We start from the raw sequence: 26,468 nt of genomic DNA, 5'->3' as shown, positions 1-26,468 counted from the left end.
GGCCCTGGTGTGGTAGGGACAACCCCGGTCAGGTTGAAACAGCCCCGGCGTGGTAGGGACAACCCCGGTCAGGTTGAAACGGCCCCCGTGAGGTAGGGACGACCCCAGTCAGGTCGAAACGGCCCCGGTGTGGTTGGGACAACCCCGGTGAGGTTGAAACGGCCCCCGTGAGGTAGGGACAACCTCGGTCAGGTCGTAACGGCCCCGGTGTGGTAGGGACAGCCCCGGTCAGGTTGAAACGGCCCCGGTGTGGTAGCGACAACCCCAGTCAGGTTGAAACGGCCCTGGTGTGGTAGGGACGACCCCGGTGAGGTTGAAACGGCCCCTGTGAGGTAGGGACGACCCAGGTGAGGTTGAAACGGCCCTGGTGAGGCTCAGACGGCCCTGGTGAGGTTGAGACTACTCCAGTGAGGTTGGGACAAATAAAGGGGACCAGTATGGACTGATGAACAGGGGTAGATACAGAAGCAGAGCAACATTGAACAGAATGTTAAACTACAATGGGGAGCCTGGGGAGGGTTGGGGGGGGATTAAGAGACCAACTGAAGGACTTATATGCATGCATATAAGATTAACCAATGGACACTAGACACGGGGGGGGGGGGGTGCGGGGGGTAGGGGCCGGGGGAATGTCATGGGGGGGAAAAAGGAGACATATGTAATACTCTTTGTAATACTTTAAGAAATAAAAATTATTATTGAAAAAAAAAAAAAAAAAAAAAAAAAAGAATAACCAAAGAGACCTCTAGGTCTGTAGAAGAAAGAAATTTAGTCTCTACTAGACGTACGAAAGGGCTTCTGGTCAATACGAGACAGCCTTCTAAGTTCAGGTAGAAAAGTCGTTGAGGTTTACTGCCCGGGGCCCAGAGAGAAGCAATGGAAATTCTCACGTTTTACATAGAGAGTGAGCTCTCCCTGAGTAAGGAGAAGTAAGGAACAAATGAGGAAAAGATTAAGTCAAGCTGGATAAAGCTAATCACTTTCCCAGCATTGGAAAGACTCTTAGAGCAAGATCTAAGAATAGATGATTTTATTTTGAGATTTTAGTGAAAGATTCCTGGTCTAGGTGATAGTTACAAGAAAAAAGGTTGTCTGTAAAGTACGGATTGCAAGGGTTTAAAGATAAGCTACTAAGACTTGCTGGAATCTGGCTAGCCACCTTCCCACCACTATTTTACATAAAAATATTTAGAGGCCTAAGAACACAGAAATCTAGAAAAATGTGCGGCTTTCAGCTAGAATCCAGAAAGGACACCTATAAAAAAACAGTTAAGAAACCCCATCAACAAAGACCTCCTGAGTGAAGATAGAACAATACCTCATACCTTCTCCAAGGTCTGCCGTCGACTCAGAGACAGGGGTCTGTATTAATCACAAAGTTACCTTCCCTTGTTCTATCTCGGGAATTTTTGAGGAGATCTAGATACTGTCATCACCTCCTCCATCTCATGCTTAATGTCCATTTGTGCCTCAAATTACAGCATGACTAACACAGAAGCCGAGACCGGCTGACTGGCTGTAACAAGGCCTAGCTTCTAGCTTAGGCGAGGAAGGCATTCGTTGCCGAGTCCAAGGTCTGCCAACAAACTGTTATTTTAGGATGATTTTCAGAGTGTTTCTAAGGGTCAACTAAAGTACAGAAAGGCTAACAGAGTATATGGGCCAGAGGAAGCTAGAAATGACCCTTCGTGGTGCTTTATTTTTATCTGGTGCAGGCCCTGGTGATGAAACAAAGCCATAGCAACCTCAGCACACTGCCAAGGGTCTTGAGGCAGAGAAAAGGCTAACAGGGCTTCATGTAAATTTTTACTTCCATTTTTGTGTTTATCCTTGAAAATCAACTGCGAGGAAAGCAGAGAGGGATCCAGCATTTCAAAACACAAAGGTAAATGCAGAAAAACAAACTGATCTACAGCATGAGCTGCTACTCTCGTCCATTCCTTCCTCTCTCCACCCTATAACAAACCGCCAAGGCTCCGCATCGCAGTAAGGATGCTCTGTGTCCCAGAGGCTCACTGACAAAAACTTGCAGGTGGCATCCGCTCACACTGACTGTAGCACCTTCTCGGTGACAGGGATACTGTGCCCAACTGGAAACAGCTTTTCCTGGCACAAAACCACAATGCCAGAAAATTCCTTAGTGTGATCTAACAAGACCCGCTTTTCAGGAGCCGTGAATCCTGAAGAGTGAGGCACTGCTAAGGAACGGCTGTGCTTCGGGTAAAGCTGCATTGCTCGAGATTTCTCCACTTTGCCTCAAACATGACAATGGGTGAGGTCTGCGGAACTCCAGATACGAGGGAGACACAGTGTCTCCTTCGCTGGAGATCCTCACAATAGAATTAGACTTCTGCTTCTCGCCGAGATGAACGGACAGGGACCAGATTTACTTCTGGCCTGAAACTTGGGGGAAAAGCACACACACACAAAACCACAGGCAAAATACATCAAAAAATAAAAATAAAAGAATAGTTTCAAGACACAGACATTAGGAATTGAAGGACGTGATCCCTGAGAGATGGGAAACAAACGAGATTACTGCCCTGGGAGAGCTGCCAGGCTGTGGGGGTGGAACGAATGGACCCAGGTGGAGCCTGGCCAACGCCCTGAGTTGAAAAGAATCAGAACAGGTCAGGGCAGCCAGAGAATACAGGGCACAGGACCAGAGAGGAGAGAGGTGTGCAGAGAGAAGCCTGGGGGTCCGCACAGGGACCATCTTGAGGCTTCAGCTGAGTGCTGGTCAGGGCACTTAGCTGAGAAAACTAACCAAGGCTGGGCAAGCACCCCCCAAAAGGGGCCTCTGGGCTCAAACAGGGTTGGACACAGTTCCATTCCCACTGACCAGGTCACCTCATAATTCACTAGGCAGAGTGCAGGCGGACCTCGTTTTATGGTACTCGCTTTATTGCACTTCACAGATGTCGTGTTTTTTCAAAGTGAAGGCAAGACCCTCCACCAGCAAGAAGATTACGACTCCCTTTGTTGGGACGCTCACTCCGCTGCAGCGGTCTGGAACAGAACCTGCAGCGTCCCCGAGGTGTGTCTGTGCTCAGAAGGCTTTTGGCTCAGTAGTGGGGTAAATGACCGCTAGCCTGGCGTCAGCAAACATCTTCTATAAAGGGCCAGATATTAAATATCTTAGGCTTTGTGGTTCATACTGTCTCGAGACCAACTACTAAACTATGCGATTGTAGCAGGAACGCATCCATAGATAAAATGAATAAGCATGGCTGTGTTCCCAGGAGACTTTATTTATGGACACAAAACTTTGAATTTCATATAATTTTCAGTCACAAAATATTCCTCTTTTGACTATTTTCTGAACACACAGAAATGTGAAACACATTTTTAGTTTACAAAACAGGTAGCAGGCGGAATGTGGCCACAGGTTATGGTCTGCGGACCCCTGCTCTAAAGCGCACACTGATCTGGTCCACATTACAAAGCAAGACCCAAATAACAGCATCCCAGAGAAGAATCTTGAAAGTATTTCTAGAAATACAAAGCTACCCAGGACCAGCCCTGGCTGATGCTTCTCAGTGATTAGAAAAGTCAGCCTGCACACCAAAGGGGCACAGGGCATGTACTTGGGTTGCAGGTTCAATCCCCAGCCCTGGTCAGGCAGCGTGCAGGAGGCAACCAATCTCTCTCTACTTCTCCTTCCCTCCCTTCCTCCCTGCCTTCATCCCTCCCTCATCCTTCCCTCCCTTCTACTTTCTCTAAAAATCAATGAAAAAAAATATTCTCAGGTGAGGATTAACTACACACACACACACACACACACACGCACACGCACACACACACACACGCACACGCACACACACACACACATACACATGAGAGGCCTGGTACACGAATTTGTGCATGGGTGGGGTCCGGCTGGCCCGCCCTGATGGGGGCCCGATCAGGCCAGGCCAGTGGGGGGGAGGGGCCGTAGGCGGTTGGCTGGCCAGCCCTGCCCCCAATCGGGATGGGGGAGCCGATTGGGAACTGGGTTTGGCGGGGGAGGGGGACTGATTGGGCCCCAGATCAGGCTGGTTGGCTGCTGTAGTGCACGTCATAGCCACTGGTCATACTGGTCGTTCCACCATTCCAGTTGCTGGGCTTTTATATATAGAGAGAGAAAAATTCACAGTACCTGGCTTCCAAATGAATACTTCTCCTCTAATATTAGAAATAAGGCAAAGATGTCTGCTCTTATCATTTCTATAAAGCAAGGGAGGAAAAAAAGACATCCAGATTGAAATGAAGTGAAACTATACCAACTGAAAAACAGAGACCATCAGAGTGGATCAAAACAGAGGAGCCAACTATATGCTGTCTACCATAACCCCAGTTTAAATCTTATAGATTAAAAGTAAATAAGTGGAGAAAGATATACCTTTCGAACACTAATCAAAAGAAAGCAGGAGTAGCTGTTTTATTTCAGAGCTGACCTCAAAGCAAATAACGTTATCGGGAATAAAGAGGGGCATTATGTAATTATAAGGAGGCTAATTCTCCAAAAAGAAATAATCCTTAATGTGTAAGGGTCTAATAACAGAGCATCTAACTACTACATGAGGCAATAAGTGATAGCACTGCAAGGAGAAATAGATGAATCCACTATCATAGTGGGAGACCGCAACACCCCTCTGTTAGAAATGGAAAGATCCAGCAGGCAGGAAATCAGTAAAAACATAAATTCAGCACCATCAATCAACTGGATATAATGGACATCTACAGACTACTTCATTAAACAGCAGAATAACATTCTTCTCAAGCTTATATGGAACATTCACCAAGACAGACCACATTCTGGGCCAGAAAGTGCACCTTAACAAATTTAAAATAGAAATCATACAATGTTTGCTCTCAGACTAAAATAAAATTAAGCTAGAAATTAATAACAGAAAGATAAATAGAAAATACCAAAATATACAGAGATTAAACAACACACTTTTAAAGATTTTTTTATAAATGTTTTTATTGATTTTTAAAAAAATATATATTCCATTGATTTTTTACAGAGAGGAAGGGAGAGGGATAGAGAGTTAGAAACATCGATCAGCTGCCTCCTGCACACCTCCCACTGGGGATGGGCCTGCAACCCAGCTACATACCCTTGACCAGAATCGAACCTGGGACCCTTCAGTCCACAGGCTGACGCTCTATCCACTGAGCCAAACCGATTAGGGCTTGATTTTTTTATTATTATTATTTATTTATTTATTTATTTTTTTAGAGAGAGAGAGAGAAGAAGGGATAGGGAGAGAGAGACAGAAACATCGATGAGAAACATTGATTGGCTGTCTCCTGCACACCCCCTACTGAAGATTGAGGCCACAACCTGGGCATGTGCCCTGTCTGGGAATCAAACCAGTGCCCTCTTGATGCGTGAGTGGATGCTCAACCACTGAAACACACCAGCTGGGCAAAACAATACACTTTTAAATAACAAATGTGTCAAAGAAAAAAATCTCAAGAGAAATTTTTAAATATTTTGAACTAATGGAAATGAAAACACCAAAATTTATGGGATGCAGCAAAAGCAGTGTATAGAGGAAAATTTATAGCACTGAGATAGTAAAGGGTGTCCCAAAATTCACGCAAGAAGTAATTTTGATAGAAAACACAGGCTTATTATTAAAAATTATAAATTTTTTATTGATTCATAAAGTATACAGTATAGGGTTATGTATGGAATAGCATATCGGGTAAATGGCCTCTACGGCTTTGCTGGCACATACGCACTCTTTTGTTGAAATTTTCCATGACCGTTTTGCATAAATGTGGCTGAATTTCGATGAGGTTCATTTTCATCTTGATGGCTTGGTTAATCGACAAAATTGTCGCATTTGGGGTTCAGAAAATCCACGAGTGATTGTTGAGAAACAAATGCATCCACAACGTGTCACTGTTTGGTGCAGATTTGGGGCTGGAGGCATCATCGGACCATTCTTCTTCAAAAATGCGGCTGCTCAGGCAATAACAAAGCCAGCAAAGCCGTGGAGGCCATTTACCTGATATCCTATTCCATACTTAACCCTGTACTGTATACTTTATGAATCAATAAAAAATTTACAATGTTTAATTATAAACCTGCGTTTTCTATCAAAATTACTTCTTGCGTGAATTTTGGGACACCCTTTGGAAAAGAAGAAAGATCTGTGTTCAATAACATAAACTTCACCTTAACAAACTAGGAAAAGAACAAATTAAATCCAAAGTAAGCAAAAGAAAAGAAATAAGAATTAGAACAGAAATCAATGAAACTGAAAACGGGAATTCAAAAAACTAATGCTAGTTCTTTGAAAAGATAAAAAAAATCAATAAGCCTCTAACCAGATTAACTAAGAAAAAAGGAGAGGACACAAATTAATAACAGAACTGAAAAAGGAAACATTACTACAGATCTCATGAACATTAAAAGAATAATAAAAAATATTATGAACAATTTTATGTCACCAAATGTGATAACCCAGATGAAATGGACCAATTTCTTGAAAGATACAAACTGCCAAAACTCACACAGGAAGAAACAGACAATCTGAATAGGCTTTTATCTAAAGAAATTGAATTAACAATTAACAACCACCCCAAATAGAAAGCACCAAGTGGGTTCACTGTTGAAGTCTACCACAGATTTAAGGAAGAAATTATAACATTCCTCAAATGTTATAACTATAGCAAGTTGGATTTATCCTAGATATGTAAGGCTGGTTCAACATTCAACAATCAAATCCATCACAATTTGTTGAGAAGACGCCATTGTATTACCTTTGGTCCTTTGTCAAAGATCAGTTAGACTATACTTACGTGGATTTATTTCTGGGCTGTCTATTCTGTTCCATTGATCTACTGGTGTATTTTTTTCATCAGCACTAAATTTTTTCTTTATCTTTGATTTTCTGTTGTTTGAAAATGATATGCCTAGGTGTAGTTGGGTTTTTTGTTAGTTTGTATTTAACTTACCCTGTTACTTTTAACAAATTTTTAGTGAACAGGCTAGGCTGTATGTTGGGAAAAGCACTGTAGTAATTTCACCAACATAAATAAATATTATATATCTTCAATTATAGTCTACATATTTAAATCCAAGAGTTACCGCTGGTAAACAATGTTTGGCAAATGATTAGCACGTGATCACACCACCTGAAGCTAGATTCTGTTGTCACATGGCATGACTTTCTGCAGCGGTTTTAACGCTGCCGGCTGATGTTCCCGTGGGCACTGAGCCACGCCCTAGCCGTGTGCATTTGTTTACTCCTGGTGACTGGTGAATGCACACATTAACTAGACCTATTTGGTATAAATTTAAAATTACAGTAATACATATAGAAAACTTTTCTGTTAAATTAAACTTTTCATACATTTTAATTATACAAACCTGTCTACGTAAGTAAAAACAGGTAAAATAATTAATTTGTCAATTTTTTAACATATGCATTCAGAAAACCTACTTTAGTATATAATGGACTTTTAGCTTTAACGGACACCCCCTCGCCCAAATTAGTCTGTTATATCAAGGTTTTACTGTAGTCATTAGGGCGATACATATTAGAACCACAATGAAATGCAACACAGATTATTAAAATGTCTAAAATGAAAAAGACTGACTGTACCACGTTTGCTAAGGATCTAAAACAAATAGAACACCCAGCTGGCGTGGCTCAGTGGTTGAGCGTCGACCTATAAACCAGGAGATCATGGTTCGATTCCTGCCCGGTCAGGGCACATACTCTGGTTGTGGGCTCGATCCCCAGTGTGAGGCATGCAGGAGGCAGCCGATCAATGATACTCTCTCATCATTGATGTTTCTATCTCTCTCTCCCTCTCTCTTCCTCTCTGAAACCAATAAAAATATATTTTAAAAAAATAACACAAATAGGAGACATACATCTTTTGATGATGATGTAATATAGTACAGACACTTTCAAAACTAGTGTGGTAATTTCTTTAACAGTTAAACATATACCTACATTGATCAGTCATTCCTCTGGCAGGGATTTACCTAAGAAAATGAAAATTTATGTCTATACAAAGACTTGCATATGAACGTTCAGTAGCAATTTTATTTGTAATACCAAAATACTCATCAACATGTGAATGGACACAAAGATTGTGGTTAATTCAAGCCATGTAATACTATTCTGCAATACAAAAGAATGAAATACTGACCCATGCAACAATGTGGATGGATCTTAAAATAATTATGCTTCGATAAAGAAGCCAGACTCCTTCCTCCTAACAGGAGTATATACTGTATGATTCCATTTAGGCAAAATTATAGAAATAGAAACTAATTTATAGTGACAGAAAGCAGATCAACAGCTGTCTAGGGATTGGGGGAGGAGCAATAGTAAGAATTACAAATAGACATGAAGAAAACTTTTGGGAATAATGATTATGTTCATTATTTTGATTACAGTGATGGTTGCGCAGGTATATACATATGTCAAAGCTTAGGGCAGCAGTTCTCAACCTGTGGGTCGCGACCTCTTTGGCAGTCGAACGACCCTTTTACAGGGGTCGCCTAAGACCATCCTGCATATCAGATATTTGCATTACGATTCATAACAGTAGCAACATTACAGTTATGAAGTAGCAACGAAAATAATTTTATGGTTGGGTCACAACATGAGGAACTGTATTTAAAGGGCCAGAAGGTTGAGAACCACTGGCTTAGGGAATCATACACTGTGTGCTATTTATAATAATCTCAACTGCACCCCAATAAAGCTGTTTTTAAAAAGTAGAATTAGAGCGAATAACATCTCAACACTGACATGAAATAATATCCATGATACATATTAAATAAAAAATTAAAAAGCTGTAGAATTATATATATCATAAATCCATTTATGCAAAATATGTATCCTTACACTGAATATATGCATGTGTATTGACAAAAAGTCTGAGGAAATATATATTAGCTTGTTTATATATTGGAGAAGCAATATGGAAAGCTTTTTATTTATATATCTCTGTATTGTTTGAACTTTGTATAAAAATTGTGCATTACTTCTGAAATTTAAAAGATAGAAGACAGTAAAAGAAATAATTAGTAGGTTTAAAAGTCACTGGGCAAGATGAACTTCAAGGTAAAGGCCAAACTGACTTATTTTAATAAGGAAATGATGGAGTCTGTGTTTGGAGAATAAATTCCCAATTGCCTCGGATTCACGGGGCTAACCAGCCTCAGAGCTGCCGGCCGCTCTCTCCCAGGGGGAGTCACTACCTCCTGAGTCACCTTCACGGATGACATCACCTGTATGTTCCCCAGGTTTCCTGAGGCACCAAACTGCCAGGGGCTTTAGAAGACCAACAGTTCTCCCTCTGATCTTCAACGGGCATAAGGAAGAGGCAGGGCTACAGGAAAAGCCTGACAAGGTTCCTGAGCCCACCGTCCTTGGGTAGTCAGTACCTTGGATGATTTTCTGCTGCTGTTGCCGGATTTCATCAAAACCCAAGCCTCTGGTCTCCTCCGGCTCCTCAAAGAGCCAAGGGTTGGGTACGCCTCGCTTAGCCCCTCCCGTCATCAGGCTGGACCTAAGAACAAGATTAAATGTGTTACATAACTCAAAAAATATAGCTCTGCTGCAAATTACTCCCACAAGTGCGGAGGTGGCCAGCCTCGAATGCTTTGAAAATTCAATTCAACCACAATTTATTGCAGCCTACGCTGATGCCAGCAACTGTGTTCAGTGCTGGAAGAGACCTGAGGATGAATAAAGCGCAAGCCTGCTCCTCTGGAGAATTACAGTCTGTTAAGGAGGCTATGGCAGCACGTAATACCCCTACTAATCCTCCAAGATACATTTGAGTCAATAAGCACAAATGAGGGCCTTAAATTTCAAAATCACGAGGTCAGTGGAAATAGCCTTTTTAAGGACAAAGTTTGTCTCACAGGCTCTGTAACATCAAAGGCACATATTTTATCTCAAGAAGACCCAAATTTGCAACCACAGATTATAGCATTAAAAAATGACCATATAATTTTCTATTAATGGGTATTTCGTAGCTCACATACAGGGTTCAAATCCAATTTTATGAATGTAATGTAGCATTCATAACATAATAAATTCTGAATTATCGATCTTAATTTCTCTCCCTCTAGTGAACCACATGCTCCTTCTGCGCCAGACACGTTGGTCTCCTTGCTGTCTGAGAACAGGGCATGCACGCTCCCAGCCTCAGTCCCATGTTTACGGGGTTCTTCTCATCTCGAGTACCCCCTATTGTGTTCCCACCTGTCCGCACTGCCCAAGCCCCAGGGACCATCTTGCTCATGAAACCATCTCTGACCACTTCAATCCAGATGTGAACAGTCACTCACTTTAGAGTTTACAGGATTCATAAAAAATGACGATGGTGACAATGGCGACAGAGCAGTAGGAGCAGTGACAACGTACGTGCAGGCACAGCTCCAGGAGATTGACAGGTATTCACTAACATTATCGGTGATTCTAGCCCTTTCTTTTCCCATCTCTTTTATTGTCTACGAATAACTGCCACCCTATTGTTTAACCTTTTATATAAATGTCTACTCGGCAGAAGGCAGGAACTGAAAATCACCCGTGATGGGACTGCACACAGCTTCCCAACACGGAGTGAATAGCTGTGAGCTCCACCCACTACCAGCAATACGGTAACATCTGCCTCAGAGAGCTCGGCTGGTTGCAGCGTAGTCCCCCTACACCGAAAGGTGGTGGGTTCAATCCCCAGTCGGGGAGAGTAAGGGAGACAACCAATCGCTGTTTATCTCTCACAATAATGTTTCTCTCTCTTTCTCCCTTCTTCTCTCTAAAAATAAAATAAAAAAGTAAAAAAATAAAGCACAAAGCTTTAAAAAAGTTCTCAGCAATAACAAAGTTATCTTGGTCTTACTCTCACTATAAAAGCCATAGTAAAAGGCGGTAAAAATGATTCCCTAATGCCTTCTTTCCTGGTTATCTGATTCCAGAACTTCTGTTACGTTTTTCAAGGCGGAACTACCTCTCTCTTTTCTTCTGGTGTCTGTCTTTTGCTGATGCCCCAGACCTGTGGGAAATCCAGCAAAGGCCACCCTCTACTAACGAAGCAGGTCAGCTCGCAGGCGTCACTAGGCAGAGACTTGATTTTCTTTTCTTTGGGTTTTATGCTCAACTTCATGTTTGGACTGATGCCTACTATTACTCAGTATTCTCCTAGGTAAAAAGAAAATATGGAAGAATTTAAGACATAATTCTTGTTTCCGAGGAGTTTACAATCAAACTGAAAAGAAAAACTAACCACCCATGCAGCAATTACTGACTGAAGTCAAGAAAACTGCAGCTTTGTATCCCTGGGCACTTCCAACAACCTCCTCAGCCCATAAAACAAGTGAACTAAGTAGGTCAATGGTTTTCAAAAGTTCTGGTCAAATGCTTGAGGAATAAGACACCCTCATTAACAGCCATTAATAGCGGTTTGGGAGGTGAGTGGGGAAGACTCGTCTTGGTGGGGGAGCCAGGAGTTCCCTTTACTCTTACAGGAAATGATTTTCCATCCTTGGACATCACCGAATTAGATGATCTGTAAGATCCTTACTGCTTTCATTAAAATTGTTCTCATTAAGTAGCAAATTGCATAAATAAGAACAGAAAAAAACCAATTCCCCACAAAACCCATTCTCCTCTCTCCCAGTCTTTCTATTTCACCACAGAACCATGGGCTCAGGCCAAACACCTTGGAATGGCTCTCTGACTCTCTCTCCTACCCCGCACATCTAACCCATTGGAAATCCTTCAAAACGTATCTAAAACCTGACGATTTCTCCTTTACTCTGCTGCTTCCACCCTCCTGCTCTTGCCTCCTGCTCCCACTCCTACCCTCTGCAATGTACTCCCCAAAGAGCTGTCAGAGTGATCACTGTAAAAATAGATCTGCTTCCTCTGCTCTTCCCATCCACCTTTAAAACACGACATCTTTACTATAACTACAAGCCACACTGGTTTCCTTGCTGCTTAGAATACACTGAGCACATTCATATCTCAGGGGCTTTGCACCCACTGTCTCCTCCAACCTACCATGGTGAAGGCACACCTCCCTGTCCTCCCCCAACCCCAGCCCCACCCCATGGTCACGTGGCCTTGCTCCCTTATTCATTCTACTTTGCTGAAATGTCATCTCAGACAGGTTTCCCTTGACCACTCTAAAATAGTACCCTTCCCTATAACTCAGCCCCCCAATCCTGCTATATTTTTCTTTATAGTATTTAAACCACCTGCTATTATATGATATATATTTGTTGATTTTCGGTCTCCTACACAAGACTACAAGCTCCACAATGATAGGGACTGACTTGTTTGTTACTGTATCCTCCGTGCCTGGCATGATAGACACTGAAAAAAAGGCTGAATGAATTAACTAATTCAGCAAAAAACATAACCAAATGAATGAAATAAACAAGCGTAGTCAGGAAATTATAGCATCATATGCTGGTGCTGTGTTTTGTAATTTCAAAGGCATTTCACAAACATTATTTCATTTGAATTGTACACAAGCCTGTGTGTAAGTCAGAGTTGGTATTACTGACAAGAAAACTAAGGTAGCCCAGCCGGCATGGCTCAATGGTTGAACATCAATCTATGAACCAGGAGATCATGGTGCGATTCCCACTCAGGGCAAATGCCTGGGTTATGGGCTCGATGCCCTGTGTGAGCATGCAGGAGGCAGCCGATCGATGATCCCTCATCATTGATGTTTCTCTCTCTCCCTCTGCCTTCATCTCTGAAATCAATGAAAATATGTTTAAAAATAAAAGAAAACCAAGGTAAAGAAACATCATAGTGACTTTCTCCAGGTTGCACTCTTAGTGGCAGAGCTAAATGTTCAATGCACAGCTTCTGACTCTAAACCCAAGACAAAATTTTGAAAAAGCAATTCCCCGACACCCTAGAAATATCTTCCTAATCCTAACTTCCAGCAGGCTCTACATCTGCATTTATTGCTTTTTGTTTAGGAAACTCCAACTGATATTCCACTCCAAATCCAATATATCCAAAATCCAACTCATTACTTTCAGCCCACAGCTGTGTTCCTCCTCTGCTCTCTGTCTGGTTAGCACCGTCACTGTATTCCCAGTCATCTAAACCTCCCCTCCCCAGCCCCACGTCCGCTCAATGTCCCAGGCCTTCCTCAGAGGTGGTCCTCATGTCTGTGCCCTCACTGCATCCCCACTGGCACTACCCTCATCAGCTCGCATGTAAAAGATGGTCATAGCCTTCTGACTGGTCTCCCTGTTCCCAGTCACCCTCATTCAAACCATCTCCGCCTCTGCGGCCAGAACTCCTTCTAAAGTGGAGTCTCGCCGCAACATTTCCCTATTTTCACACTTTCACAATTCCCTAGAGCAGTGATGGCGAACCTTTGAAGCTCGGCGTGTCAGCATTTTGAAAAACCCTAACTTAACTCTGGTGCCGTGTCACATATAGAAATTTTTTGATATTTGCCACCATAGTAAAACAAAGACTTATATTTTTGATATTTATTTTATATATTTAAATGCTATTTAACAAAGAAAAATCAACCAAAAAAATGAGCTCGCGTGTCACCTCTGACACGCGTGTCATAGGTTCGCCATCACTGCCCTAGAAGGCACAGATCAGGTTTAAGCTTTACAAGGTGGCCCCACTGATCTCTGCCAACACCCCTTCCACGCCCTGCTCCTCCTCCAGTCCCACAGACTGCTCACCACTTCTGAGACAAAGGCACAAACTTTCACACTCTCATGTTTTTGCATGAGTCCGGAGGGTCCCCACCCCACCCCTTTGTCCATCTGGCAAAGTTCTATTCATCCCGTAAGGCTCAACTCAAATGTCACTCCTGCTGTTTAGTCTTGCCTGACCCCCGCCCCCGCCTCCACCACCCCCCCCACCCCCCACCCCTGCCCTTCCCTCGAATCAATCACTCCCTGGTGCTCCCCTGGCACTTTGTTCGAAACCTCCAACGTGGCATTTATCAAGCAGGACTGTAGTTAGTTATTTGCTCATCTGTCTCCCTTCCTAAATGACGCGCTCTGTAAGGAGAGCGGCCACATGACAGTCTCGTTTATACCGCTAGTGCCAAATAAGCAGAGCTGCTGCGCATGCTGGACAGGAAGCCTTCAGTGCGTGTTCATGAAACAGGACGGGAAACCACTGAGCTTACTAAGCAAGAGAGACCAGATGAGAGGGGTAGTTAACATTTTTATCATGAGGTTGTCTTTTTTTTTTAATATCTTTTTATTGACTTCAGAGAGGAAAGGAGAGAGAGAGAAACATCAATGATGAGAGAGAATCAATGGTCGGCTGCCTCCTGCACACCCTTCACTGGGGATTGAGCCCACAACCTGGGCATGTGCCCTGACCAGGAATCGAACCACGACCTCCTGGTTCATCACTGAGCCACACCGGCTGGGCGAAGTTGTTTTTTTACTAAAAAAAAAAAGGCAAAAGAAACCAACTGCTGTCCGCCTTTCAGATTTTAGAGCAAATGGAGAGAATGTTACTAGAAAGGGAATCCTGTCACTAAAACACGTTTGGAAGGACAACAAAGGAGTGTTTCTCCTTCGAAAAGTAAGTTAAAGAAAGGAGATGCTAAAAACTTCTCCGGAGGTTAGGATAGACTCCCAATGTCCTTTTAAATAAATGAATAACTTCTATCCATATTCTTTCAAGATGCAAGTTATCTAAAAAATGGCACTTAGCAAATAAATGCCACATTAATAAATAGGTCAGGTATGTCATAAAGATTTTACCAAAAAATTGTACAGTCGCTTCTAAAGATATAAAAATATTGCATTTCCATCCCCCAAAGCAAATGATGTTCATTTTTAAACTTTAACACGTGACGCGGGGGGCACAGACAACCCGCGTTTTTCCGCGGACAAACGTAGCTGAAGCTGTTAGAGTTCGCAGAGAGGGCCGCTAATCCACGGACTGCGGACTGGGAAAGGCGGTGGATTCCGAGCAGCAGCTTTCTCTAGCTTTGCTTCCCATTTCAAGAAGATGTCAAAATGACTATGGAAAATGCCTGTTCTATCTGAAAAAAATCTCGAGGAGTATTCACAGACTGCACTGAGGCTGGAAGTTAGGGTTAGGGAGATATTTCTAGGGTGTCGGGGAATTGCTTTTTCAAAATTTTGTCTCGGTAGTTTCTTCCTGTGATTCCAGAGATGCACAGGGGCTCAAATTTCAATCAGAAATAGATTCTCTGACATCGATTCTTTAAGGAAAATCTGGCAGCAACATGCAGACTGGGTCACACTGAGGAGAGCGCAGTCAGAGGCGGGCCAGGGGCGAGTGTCCTCTGGGCGGAAGGGGATGAGCGTCTGGACAAGGGAAATGACAAGGAACAGCGAGAAAATGACAATTCACACAGTGACTCAGAGGAAACCCCACGAGTGTTGGTGAACAGACTGAATATAGGGGACACAGGCTGCCACACCGGGTGACTTGGGGAACTGACACAACTTAGGGAAAGGGAAAGTTTCATTTTCTTTCAGAATTTTCTCCAACTTCAACACAGTTCCTAGTAACAACCCTGAAGTAAAACTGCTCCTTTAAGATCATGATCTGTGGATGGATGTCTACTTGTAACCATGTTTACTAGATGGTAAAGTCTTCAGTCCAGTACGCTGTCCTATTCTTTTTCTGTATCACATCCGCCTGTCCATCCACAAATACTAAAGACCTGCCAGGTGCCAGGCTTGGAAGTGAACAGGAGGACAAACACCTGACCTCATAGAGCTGATACTTCAGGGACAACAAACGCCTAAACTGTGACTTTTGCAAGCAAGTACTTGAAATAACTTTTTGGGGGGATTAAATGGAACAAATAATCTTTATTGTGTATTAGTCCAGAACAATAAGAACTCAAGCAAGAAAAATACCTTACATATCACCCAAGGAAATTCTCACCATAACATCTTTAAATCTACTGCAATAAAATATTTTTCTAATTTTAAACAAATCCCATCTTGTCCCTATTCATTGCTGACCAAATTTACCAACAAAACGGTATAACATTAAAGTAAAAACTTAACCAAAGACTCCACAGAAACACAGAAATGCCACAAAGTTGTTATTTTGAACTCCAACCTAAATTTGACAAATTCCGGTTTGCTATTCCAGAAAGCCATGCGGCAATCCAAAAATCAAGCAAATAAAACCAGATCAGTTTACCTAAGTGTGAGTGTCATGGTACCTGAAGAGGGGCAGGAAGGATGATATACAAACACATGAGAATTCTAAGTGAAAAGTGAATTAGCTACTCCGCAAAATTTATGGTGACTGAGAGCCATCTGCTGGTTAGCAATTAAAGTTCAACTACAAAATGTTAAGAAACCCAATAATTAGAATTTATTATAAACAGCTCCTTACTTTATTACACAATGCCCTCCTGAAAACATGTTTCAAAACAGAATGAGCAAAAGTCAACAGTTTGCTTACATATTACCAGGGGGGTTCTAGTGCCAGAGCTGTGGCCCTTTTTTTTTTTTATCCTTACCTGAGGATATTTTTTCAATTGATTTTTTTTAAGAGAGGAGAGGAGAGAGGAAGGGGACAGAGAAAGAGAGATACATCTATGTGAGAGAGACACACACATCGATTGGTTGCCTCGCACCCAACTGGGCCAGGGATCGAGCCTGCAACTGAGGTACGTGCCCAGGAATCTGAATCAACAACCCTTTGGTCTGCAGGCCAATGCTCTAACCCAGGGGTGGGCAAACTTTTTGACTCGAGGGCCACAATGGGTTCTTAAACTGGACCGGAGGGACGGAACAAAAGCATGGATGGAGTGTTTGTGTGAACTAATATAAATTCAAAGTAAACATTACATAAAAGGGTACGGTCTTTTTTTTTTTTTTTAGTTTTATTCATTTCAAGCGGGCTATAGTTTGCCCACGGCTGCTCTAACCACTAAGAAAAACCAGCCAGGGCAAAGCTGTGCCTTTTTGGACATTATCTGCGATCTTTCACTTCGCTCTGCACAACCAAATACACTTACATGACAAATCCAATGAGGGCCCAACTGAGGGGATCGATGTGCATGGAGGCACTCAGCAAGCCCAATGACTCCATCTCTGTGTCAACGCTACTGTCTTGTCCCTTTAGTATGTGTTTCCATTCGCACTCATTTTATAAAAGAAAGATTAAATGCACTAAAATATTCAATAAATTGTGCAAATTATCACTGTTCTATGGATAAAGATGCAAAGTCTAGTGAAACAAAAATTATTGGCTGGCAGTGAGTAGAATTAAACACTCTATAGTGTTTAAACTCTAGTGTTGAAAATTTTATAGTAGAAATTGCCAGCTGATCTCAAAAATCCAAATCTGGCATTAAAACACTGTTTAAGGTTGTCAATGAATAATGCATCTATAATCAAGATGGGTGGGGTCCCTCAGCCTGGCTCAGTCCCAATCGGGGTGGATGGGAGCAGGCCAGCTGGGGGAGGGACCATGAGAGGTTGGCCAGCCGAGGGAGGTTGACTGCGGGAGTGCAATGACCACTAGGAGACAGCTCCTGCGTTGAGTGTCTGCTCCCTGGTGGTCAGTGCGCATCATAGCTACCAGCCGGAGGTCCGGTTGTAATGGTCACTTAGGCCAGCTATTGCCAACCTTTTGGACCTCACGGACCACCAGTGGTCCCCGGACCACCAGTTGGAGACCACTGGCTTAAGCTTTTATATATATAGATTAACCAGATTCATATCTAAAATTTCAAATAAAAAGCAAGGCACCCATGCTTTTAACTATGGCATCTTTCCCTCTGCAGGCAGGGCCCAGGAATCTGTAAGCTCTCTCAGGTGAGTCTTATGCAACCAGCTGGGAACCTCTAAGCAGATTGGTATGGACATTATTGGTCTAGAAAGAATAGGATCAGAGAAAGCATACAAGTAAGCGGGGAAATGTATGGTGCACAAATCTATTCACTCTACAAAGGCTATCTGGAGTCTATTTCTTTCATGGTCTTCTCAAGTTACTCCACCTCACATGCATCTCTCCTTTCTCTAAGACAGTGGTTCTCAACCTTCTGGCCCTTTAAATACAGTTCCTCATGTTGTGACCCAACCATAAAATTATTTTCATTGCTACTTCATAACTGTAATATTGCTACTGTTATGAATCATAATGTAAATATCTGATATGCAGGATGGTCTTAGGCGACCCCTGTGAAAGGGTCGTTTGACGGCCAAAGGGGTCGCGACCCACAGGTTGAGAACCACTGCTCTAAGAGATCACTTACGGCCCACACCACACAATTTAGCACTTAATTATAAACAACCACTCTCTAATAACTTTGTGCAGGCTAGAAAGACCTCCCCCAATGGCATGCCAGGTCTGGATTCCCCTCTGCTAAGACCAGAGACAAGTGTTCAGTGATGTTTACAAAGCAGTTTCCAAAGCAAAATATACTTTTTCACATAGATTTGTATCATTGGAACTTCACAATATTGAGGAATCATGATTATCTTCATTTGACAGAAAATGAAATGGACTCAAAATTCAAACCTAGGTTTTCTAATACCAACCCCTCCCCCCTTTTTTTTTACTGAATTATACATGCAAAGTTAGCAATATTATCTACTAGGTGCCATGAACAAGAAGGCAGTGAGAAAGGAATAAATGAGGGTGCTTACAGGGGAACCATGAGAGGACACCAAAATTAGAGAGAAAGGCCTGAGAGACAAAAACATGGCAAAGGACAAGGAGGCTTTCTAGTTCTTTCTCTGCCATTTACTCACCTCAGGCACAATGACTTCTCTAAGAATCAGTCTCCTCATATGTGAGCCAAAAAAAGTAATCCCTTCTCTGCTTACCTCTGAAAATTATTATGAGGGTCAAATAAAATAATATATGAAAGTGCTCGGTAAATAGAGAAGAGAGGGAGGGAGACATAGAAAACTCTTTTCAATAAAGAAAAAAGAATATTTTTAGCAGTTTCTTTAAAATTTCACTTATTGCCCTAACCAGTTTGGCTCGGTGGATAGAGCGTCGGCCTGCGGACTGAAGGGTCCCAGGTTCGATTCCGGTCAAGGGCATGTACCTTGGTTGCAGGCACATCCCCAGTTGGGGGTGTGCAGGAGGCACCTGATTGATGTTTCTAACTCTCTATCTCTCTCCCTTCCTCTCTGTAAAAAAATCAATAAAATATATTTTAAAAAAATAAATAAATAAATAAAATAAAATTTCACTTATTAAGAAAGCAGTTTCATCTATAGTTAGTACTTTTCAAATTGAAAGTATTAAATAGGCTTTTCAAAAAATCAACTAACAACAATATGTGGTATATAGGTAGCTCCTCTTTCTTCTTCCTGCTTATTCATAGACTAGAATTCTCCCTTTTCAATTCCCAGATGATTTTTACAATTTAATTAATGAATACAGGGGTATCAAATCTTTTTACTTTCCCTGTCAAAAGTCACAATTGCACCAATAGTTAGGGACTGCAATTCAAAACAAGATACCATATGTCACTCATCAAATTGGCAAAACCCAACAAGTTCCATCACACTCTAACAGCCACGGGGTAGGGAAATGGGATCCCATGTATTGCTGGAGGGATGAAAAGCATTACAACTTTCAAGAAACAGACATGGCAGGACCTGTTAAATCTGAATATCCATACCTTTTGTCCCCACTTTGGGGACTCTGTCCTACAGAAGTTGAAGCCACACATTCTTTATGGATATTTGCTGCAATATTGTTTGTAATGACAAAAAAACTGAACAACCCAATATCCATCAAATGGGGAGTGGTTGTACTGATTGCATATTCATACTGTGGAATAATGTAGCTACTGAAAAGAATTTTGGTAGATCTACTGATTTGGAAGAATGCCCAAATGTAAATGAAGAAAGTAAATTACAGCCCTGCTCCCTTGGTTGGGTGTGGTGCCGTGTACCAAAAGGTTGCTGGTTGGATTCCAGGTCAGGGCACATGCCTGGATTTGGGGATTGAACCCCAGTAGGGGTTGTGCAGGGGGTAACTATTGATGGTTGACTCTCACATTGATGTTTCTCTCTCTCCCTTCCTCTCTCTCTCAAAATCAACAAAAATATAATAAATAAATGAGATTATTATGCTAAATGAAACAAGCCAATCAGAGAAAGACAAATATCACATGATCTCATTTATATGTAGAGTCAAATTAACACAATAAACTGACAAATAAAATTGAACCAGTGGCATGGAAACATAAAACAGACTAACGAATCTAGGAGGAAAAGGGGGAAGAGGTTAGGAAGAGATTAACCAAAGGACCTCATGTATTTATGCACTGCCCATGGACACAGACAATAGGGTGGTGAAGACCTGGGGCAGGGCAGGAACCATGTGGAGGGGGTAATGAGGGGGAAAAGGGGGACATCTGTACTACTCTTAACAAAAATGATTATTTTTTAAAGCAAGTGGGGGGAGGTAAGAGATCAACCAAAGGACTTGTATGCATGCATATAAGTATAACCAATGGACACAGACACTAGGGTGGTGAGGGCATGTGCTGGGGGGTGGGGGGTGGGGGTGGCCGGGGAGAGGTCAATGGGGGACAAAGGAGACTTACGTAATACTGTATGTAATACTTTAAACAACAAAAAAGAATTTTTAAAAAATAAAATAAAAGTAAATTACAGAGTATGTACAGTAAAATTCTGTTTTCATTAAAAAACATGAAAGGAAAACTCACATGTATGTAAATGCATGTGTAAATATTTGTATAAGCACAGAGAAGCGTGGGGAAGGGAACCCTCCAAACAGTTAACATTGGTTACCTTAGGGAATGGCACTGAAGGGAAAGAAAAGGAGAGAAACTATTAACTTTTGGGTTATACCTCTCTATCGTTTGACTTGCTATAACGAACATGTATCATGTCGATAATTTGTTTAAAATCTAATAAAGATGAGCCATTTCTCCATGGGGAGGAGACAGGGGAAGGGCACATAATGGGGGAACAAATGCCCACAAAAGTAAACAATAACAAGTGAAGATTATTAGAAAGAAGTATTGAAAGCAAACCCTCTTCTTTCAAAATTAAGAATGGGAAACAAAAACTACAATTAAAAGACAGAAAAATCAAGCAACTTTTTCCAGGGGGAAAGAGCAATGGAAGAGAAAGACATGCAAGGAAAAGGCAAGGAAGGAAGATGAAAGCAAGAGGAAGAAAGAACCGACTGGGGATGGGGCAAATGTCTAAGTCAATGAGAAGAAAATTTAAAAATGACAAACAGGTTTCCATTACACAAAGGAGGAGGGAGAAGATGAGAGAGAACTGAAAAAAGTGAGACGGGTCTTTTTCTATAATCAGGCAGTGTAAGCAATCAACATTCTCGCCTTACTTTCAAGAGAGAAAAATGCTAACTTTCCAAAATCTAGAAACTAGAATCAATGATCTAGTAACTTTCCCCTTCTATTGACTTATATCTCCATCTTGTGGTCTGTTCAGAATACAGCTCTTTGTGTGAGTGTGCGTTGGTATGTGCACAAATGTATGCATGAATATGCATGAGTGTAAGTATACATGTGGTTATAAACATATATCAGTATACTTAGTAATATACATGTATTACATATACTTATTATATATCATAATTATATATAAGCATATATACATAAGTATAGCTAAGATATGTGTATTATAAGTATACTTACATATTTCATACGTACATACATTCAGTATATATGTATAATACATGTGTATTATAGAAAAATGTTTGTGTTTATATATATGTACTTACATACAGATTTTTAAATTCAAGTAGAACACATAAACAGAAAAACCATCGTGTGTATAGCTCAAAGATAATTCACAAAGTGAGCACCCCAGCTAATCCCCACCCAAGGCATAAACAGAGCACTAGCAGAACTCCAGGGTCCCTCGTGCCCTCTTCTAGTCCCTCACCCCCAGAGGGAGACACTTTCGTGATATTAACACCATAAATAAATTAGCCTTCACAGGAATGGAATCATACAGTATGTGCTCTTCTGTCAGTCTCACTTCACTCAACATTCTGTGAGATTCATCCATTGTGTGGGGTGTAGTTGTAGACTGTGACTTCCCATTTGCTGTGTAGTATCATTGTATAGATATGCCATGATGTAGAGTGTAGATGTTCTTTGGACAGTTTCCAGGCAGGACTATTAAGAATAATGCTACTGTTGCCCTGGCTGGTTTGGCTTAGTGGATAGAGCATCGGCCTGCGGACTGAAGGGTCCCAGGTTCGATTCCGGTCAAGGGCATGTACCTTGGCTGCGGGCACATCCCCAGTAGGAGGTGTGCAGGAGGCAGCTGATCGATGTTTCTCTCTCATCGATGTTTCTAACTTTCTATCCCTCTCCCTTCCTCTCTGTAAAAAAATCAATAAAATGAAAAAAAAAAGAATAATGTTACTGTAAACACAGTTCTGCACATGTCCTATGTACACTTCCATTTTAGGAGATATAATCAACAAATTTTCCCAAGTGGCTGTACAACTGAGAGTATATTAGAACTCCGGTCACTGCACATCCTAGCAACACGTGAACTGTCTGTTAATTCTGATAGGTGTACTAATATGACATCATGGTTTTAGTTTGCAATTTCCTGAAGACTAGTGAAGTTGAACACCTTTTCACATGTTCATCAGTCACTGGGTATTTTCTTTGGTCAAGTCCAACTTTGTTGTTTTGCCTGTCTGTCTTCTGTCTGCTTTTCTGCTTCATTACAGGGGTTCTTTATATATGCCAGTACAACTCCTAAGTCAGATAAATGTGCTGCAAATATAGATTCCTGTTCTGTGGCTTGTCTTTTCACTCTCTTTGTGATATTTTTAAATGAAAAGAATTTCTTATTTTAATGAAATCCAACTTATCATGTTTCCTTCATAGTTAGTCCTTTTTCTGTTCTGTTTAATAAATCTTTGCCTATCTCGAGGCCATAGGCAAAGATTGCTAAAAGCTTTCTAGTTTTACCTTTCACATTTAGATCTATAATCCTTTCGGAGTTGATTTTTATGGAGGGTGACAGCAGAGCCTGAGACTCATTTTTTCATACGGCTATCCAGCTGACCTGGCACTATTTCCTGAAGAGGTCATTTTTTCCTCCACAGCACTGCAGGGTCACCTTAGGCATAAATCAAGTGACAATACATGTGTGGGACTGTTTCTGGACTCTATTTTGTCCCACTGGTGTAATTGCCTATCCCCCTGCCAACATCACACTGCAGCTTTGAGGTAAGAGTGGGTAACAAAATGTGAGTCCTTAAGCCTTTTGTTCTTCAAAATTGCCTTGGCTTTCCTTGGTTGATCGAATTGCCATTTAAATCTCAGAATCAGCTTACGTAACAAACAGAAACAAAATAAAAAACTGGCTGGTGACACTACAGATCAATTTTGTTTGTTTGGTTTTTTTGTTGTTGTTGTTTGTTTGGTTTTGTTTTAAATATATTTTTATTGATTTCAGAAAGGAAGGGAGAGAAAGAGGGATAGAAACATCAATGATGAGAGCGAATCATTGATTGGCTGCCACCTGCATGCTCCATACTGGGAATCAAGCCTGCAACTCAGGCATGTGCCCTGACTGGGAATCAAACCGCATCCTCCTGGTTCATAGGTTGATGCTCAACCACTGAGCCACGCCGGCCAGACCTCAATTTCAAACCTACAGCTCGATTTTGAGATGACTGACATCTTTACAGTATTGAGTCTTCCCATCTCTAAACAAGGTATACCCTCTATTAGGTTTTTATTTTTTAAAAAATAAAAATAAAAGCCTAAGCGACCGATCGACCATTCAACTGGTAGCTATGATGCACACTGACCACCAGGGGGCAGACGCTTAATGCAGGAGCTTCCCCCTGGTGGTCAGTGTGCTCCCACAGTGGGAGCGCCGCTCAGCTGACCAACGGGCACCAGATGCCGGGCTCATGGCTGGTGAGCACAGCTGCGGCGGTGGGATTCTCTCCCAAGGACACTTCCCCTGCGTGCCACTCCCCCATCCGGACTGGGACCGGGATCGAGACCAGCATCAAGACTGACTGGTCACCGCCAAACCGGTTTGGCTCAGTGGATAGAGCCTTGGCCTTCGGACTCAAGGGTCCCGGGTTCGATTCCAGTCAGGGCCATGTACCTTGGTTGCAGGCACATCCCCACTGGGGAGCGTGCAGAAGGCAGCTGATCGATGTTTCTCTCTCATCGATGTTTCTGGCTCTCTATCCCTCTCCCTTCTTCTCGGTGAAAAATCAATAAAATATATTAAAAAAAAAAAAAAAGACTGACTGGTCACAAGCCCATGGCCACTTCTTGGTCATGGGCGTATCGGTATCACCCTAGGACGGGCGCGTGGAAACAGCAGCGGAGTGGCAGCAAGCCTACCGAGCGGTGGCAGCAAGCACAGTGGGGCTGGGATGAGCGGGAGCGGCATGGCACCCAGCTCAGGCTCAGGCTCAGGCTCCTCCCCTGCTGCCTGCTGCTTCGCACACTACTACAGCCCTCGGGGGATGTCGACTGCCAGTTTTGCCCGATCCCTGCAGGCCAGGCCAAGGGACCCCACAGGTGCACAAATTCGTGCACCAGGCCTCTAGTAATTAATATAACCTTGGTTCAACTATTCTTATACTCAATGAAACAGAGAGAAAAGCAAAGCCTTTCTGATTTCAGCACACCCTTTACACATCAGAAAACCTAGGAAACTAGTGTATTTCTGGGACGTAAGATAAATTATTACCGCTTATCCACTGTCTCACATGAGCAGGCTAATGATGCAGGTGAATATTTCTTAGCAATTACCTACTTCTAGAGGAGTGGGCTGGTCATGTGTTAATAACTTTAAGCAACACAAAGTATAAATCAATGATTCTTTAGAAAATCTCAGTACTATCAGATACAGATCATGCTTTTTTTTTTTACTTCTAATTTTTTTCAGATCATGCTTCTTATAAACCAAACTTAAAGTTGCAATAAAACATTCCATGGTTTAAAATGGGGGAGGGACAGTACTTTTGATGTAATACTTAATGTTAATTTTTTCTTGACTGTGATATGAAATATATACTGGAAGTATCATACTTCTTTTAGCAGCTCAAATATCTGAAGTGAAATTTAAATGAAATGTTTACATTTCATTATCATCTTCTACTCTTTTAATTTTAGCAATTAGTCTACTTGTTAATATACCATTCCTAACAAATAACTACCATATTAACCTTTAAATAACTTCCTATTTCCTATAATCCTTCATATAGTTGGTGGTGCGAAGATTAAAGGTTAGCCAATTAGCCACCCACTATAGCCCAGTTAATCACCTGATCTTGAGATGGTCACAGGCAGTGGAGTATGTGATGATATTTTTCCTTTTACAGACAAAGATTTAAGTAATTGTGAGACTCAACAACATTCTCAAATATAAGGGGCAGTGGGCTTTTCAATGAGAAGCTGTGTCATTGCTTCAGAAGTCATGGCTGATCTTCTAAGAGACACTGTCACGCAGAGATTTCTTTAACAAGTTTCCAAATGCCCTAAATTAGTCAACCATTAATTGTTTAGACCACCGTCTCACATCAAGGCTCTCTGCTTCCAAATAATGGCCAGTAATCCGTAGGTAAAGCTAACATCCCATCACATGACAGCTACACATTCAATTATGTGATTGCCACGTGAATGTCTAGCTAAAGGAAATGTTAATCCAAGCTGAAGTTTCACAATACTCTTCTCTCCTTAACAAGGCCACCTCTGAGGAGGAAGAGAAAAGAGGAGTAGGGGGCATGCAGAAGGACTCCTGGGAACAAGGGATAGGGAAGACAGAGAGGAGGCAAAGGATTTGGGTGGGAGTGGGAGAGGAGAAAGTACACAAAGGAAACAGGAAAAAGAGGAACAAGTCGGGGCTCTAGGAGGACAGAGATCAACAGGTTCCCAGTGCGTCCTGGTCAGGCAGACTGATCCGGGGGTCTGCTGCCAGTTATCACGGGGCTTTGAAATACTGATTGGAAGAGGAACCCCCCATTTCTCCAACAGTGAATGTGCTGCGGTGATAATCTAGCATTAACGACAAACGTGCCATAGACAGCAGGTCTACAACATTTTAAAGTGCTGCAAGGCTTTCTGGCCGTGTGTCTCTGTAGGTCAGGCCCTAAAGGAAAGACATATGCCACCACCACCCTCCTGCCCAGTGGCAAGGCAGCCCACATGGATATCAAGAATTACAAAATCAAACAAAAATGTAGGAGAAATCCAGAGATCAGAGAAGCAAACAAGAATCCTGGAGGAGCCAGAAGTAGAAACTGACCGTGAGGAGGACTGAGGAAATCTTTGTAAGTCACTGGAAATAACAGACACACCGACCGGCAGAGAAGAGAATGAGGCTTCCCCAAAGACAGAGCTGAAAGGGCCCTGACAATCGGAATCAGAAATGATTAGGCAGCCTGACAATCAGGAGGCACAGGGCAAGGTTGAACGGTGAGCCGGAACGGTCATGTCTACAACTGAATGCAATCCTCAGAAGGCCAGGT

At 42.1% G+C, this 26,468-nt stretch overlaps 1 protein-coding gene across 1 annotated transcript in view; it reads right to left on the bottom strand.

Moving 5' to 3' along the window:
• The window catches only part of STX8 (syntaxin 8), a 236,132-nt gene that overhangs the window by 182,242 nt on the left and 27,422 nt on the right, over window positions 1–26,468 (bottom strand). The window contains exon 5 of the mRNA XM_070392906.1: window positions 9,407–9,531. Coding sequence (XP_070249007.1) covers window positions 9,407–9,531 — 125 coding nt within the window. The remainder of the gene's footprint in view (window positions 1–9,406; window positions 9,532–26,468) is intronic.

The sequence above is a fragment of the Myotis yumanensis genome, unplaced genomic scaffold (genome assembly GCF_028538775.1).
Source record: "Myotis yumanensis isolate MYYU_CA2020_CCGP unplaced genomic scaffold, mMyoYum1.0.hap1 SCAF_16, whole genome shotgun sequence".
Taxonomy (NCBI): Eukaryota; Metazoa; Chordata; class Mammalia; order Chiroptera; family Vespertilionidae; genus Myotis; species Myotis yumanensis.
This window is presented reverse-complemented; position numbering and strand designations above follow the sequence as displayed.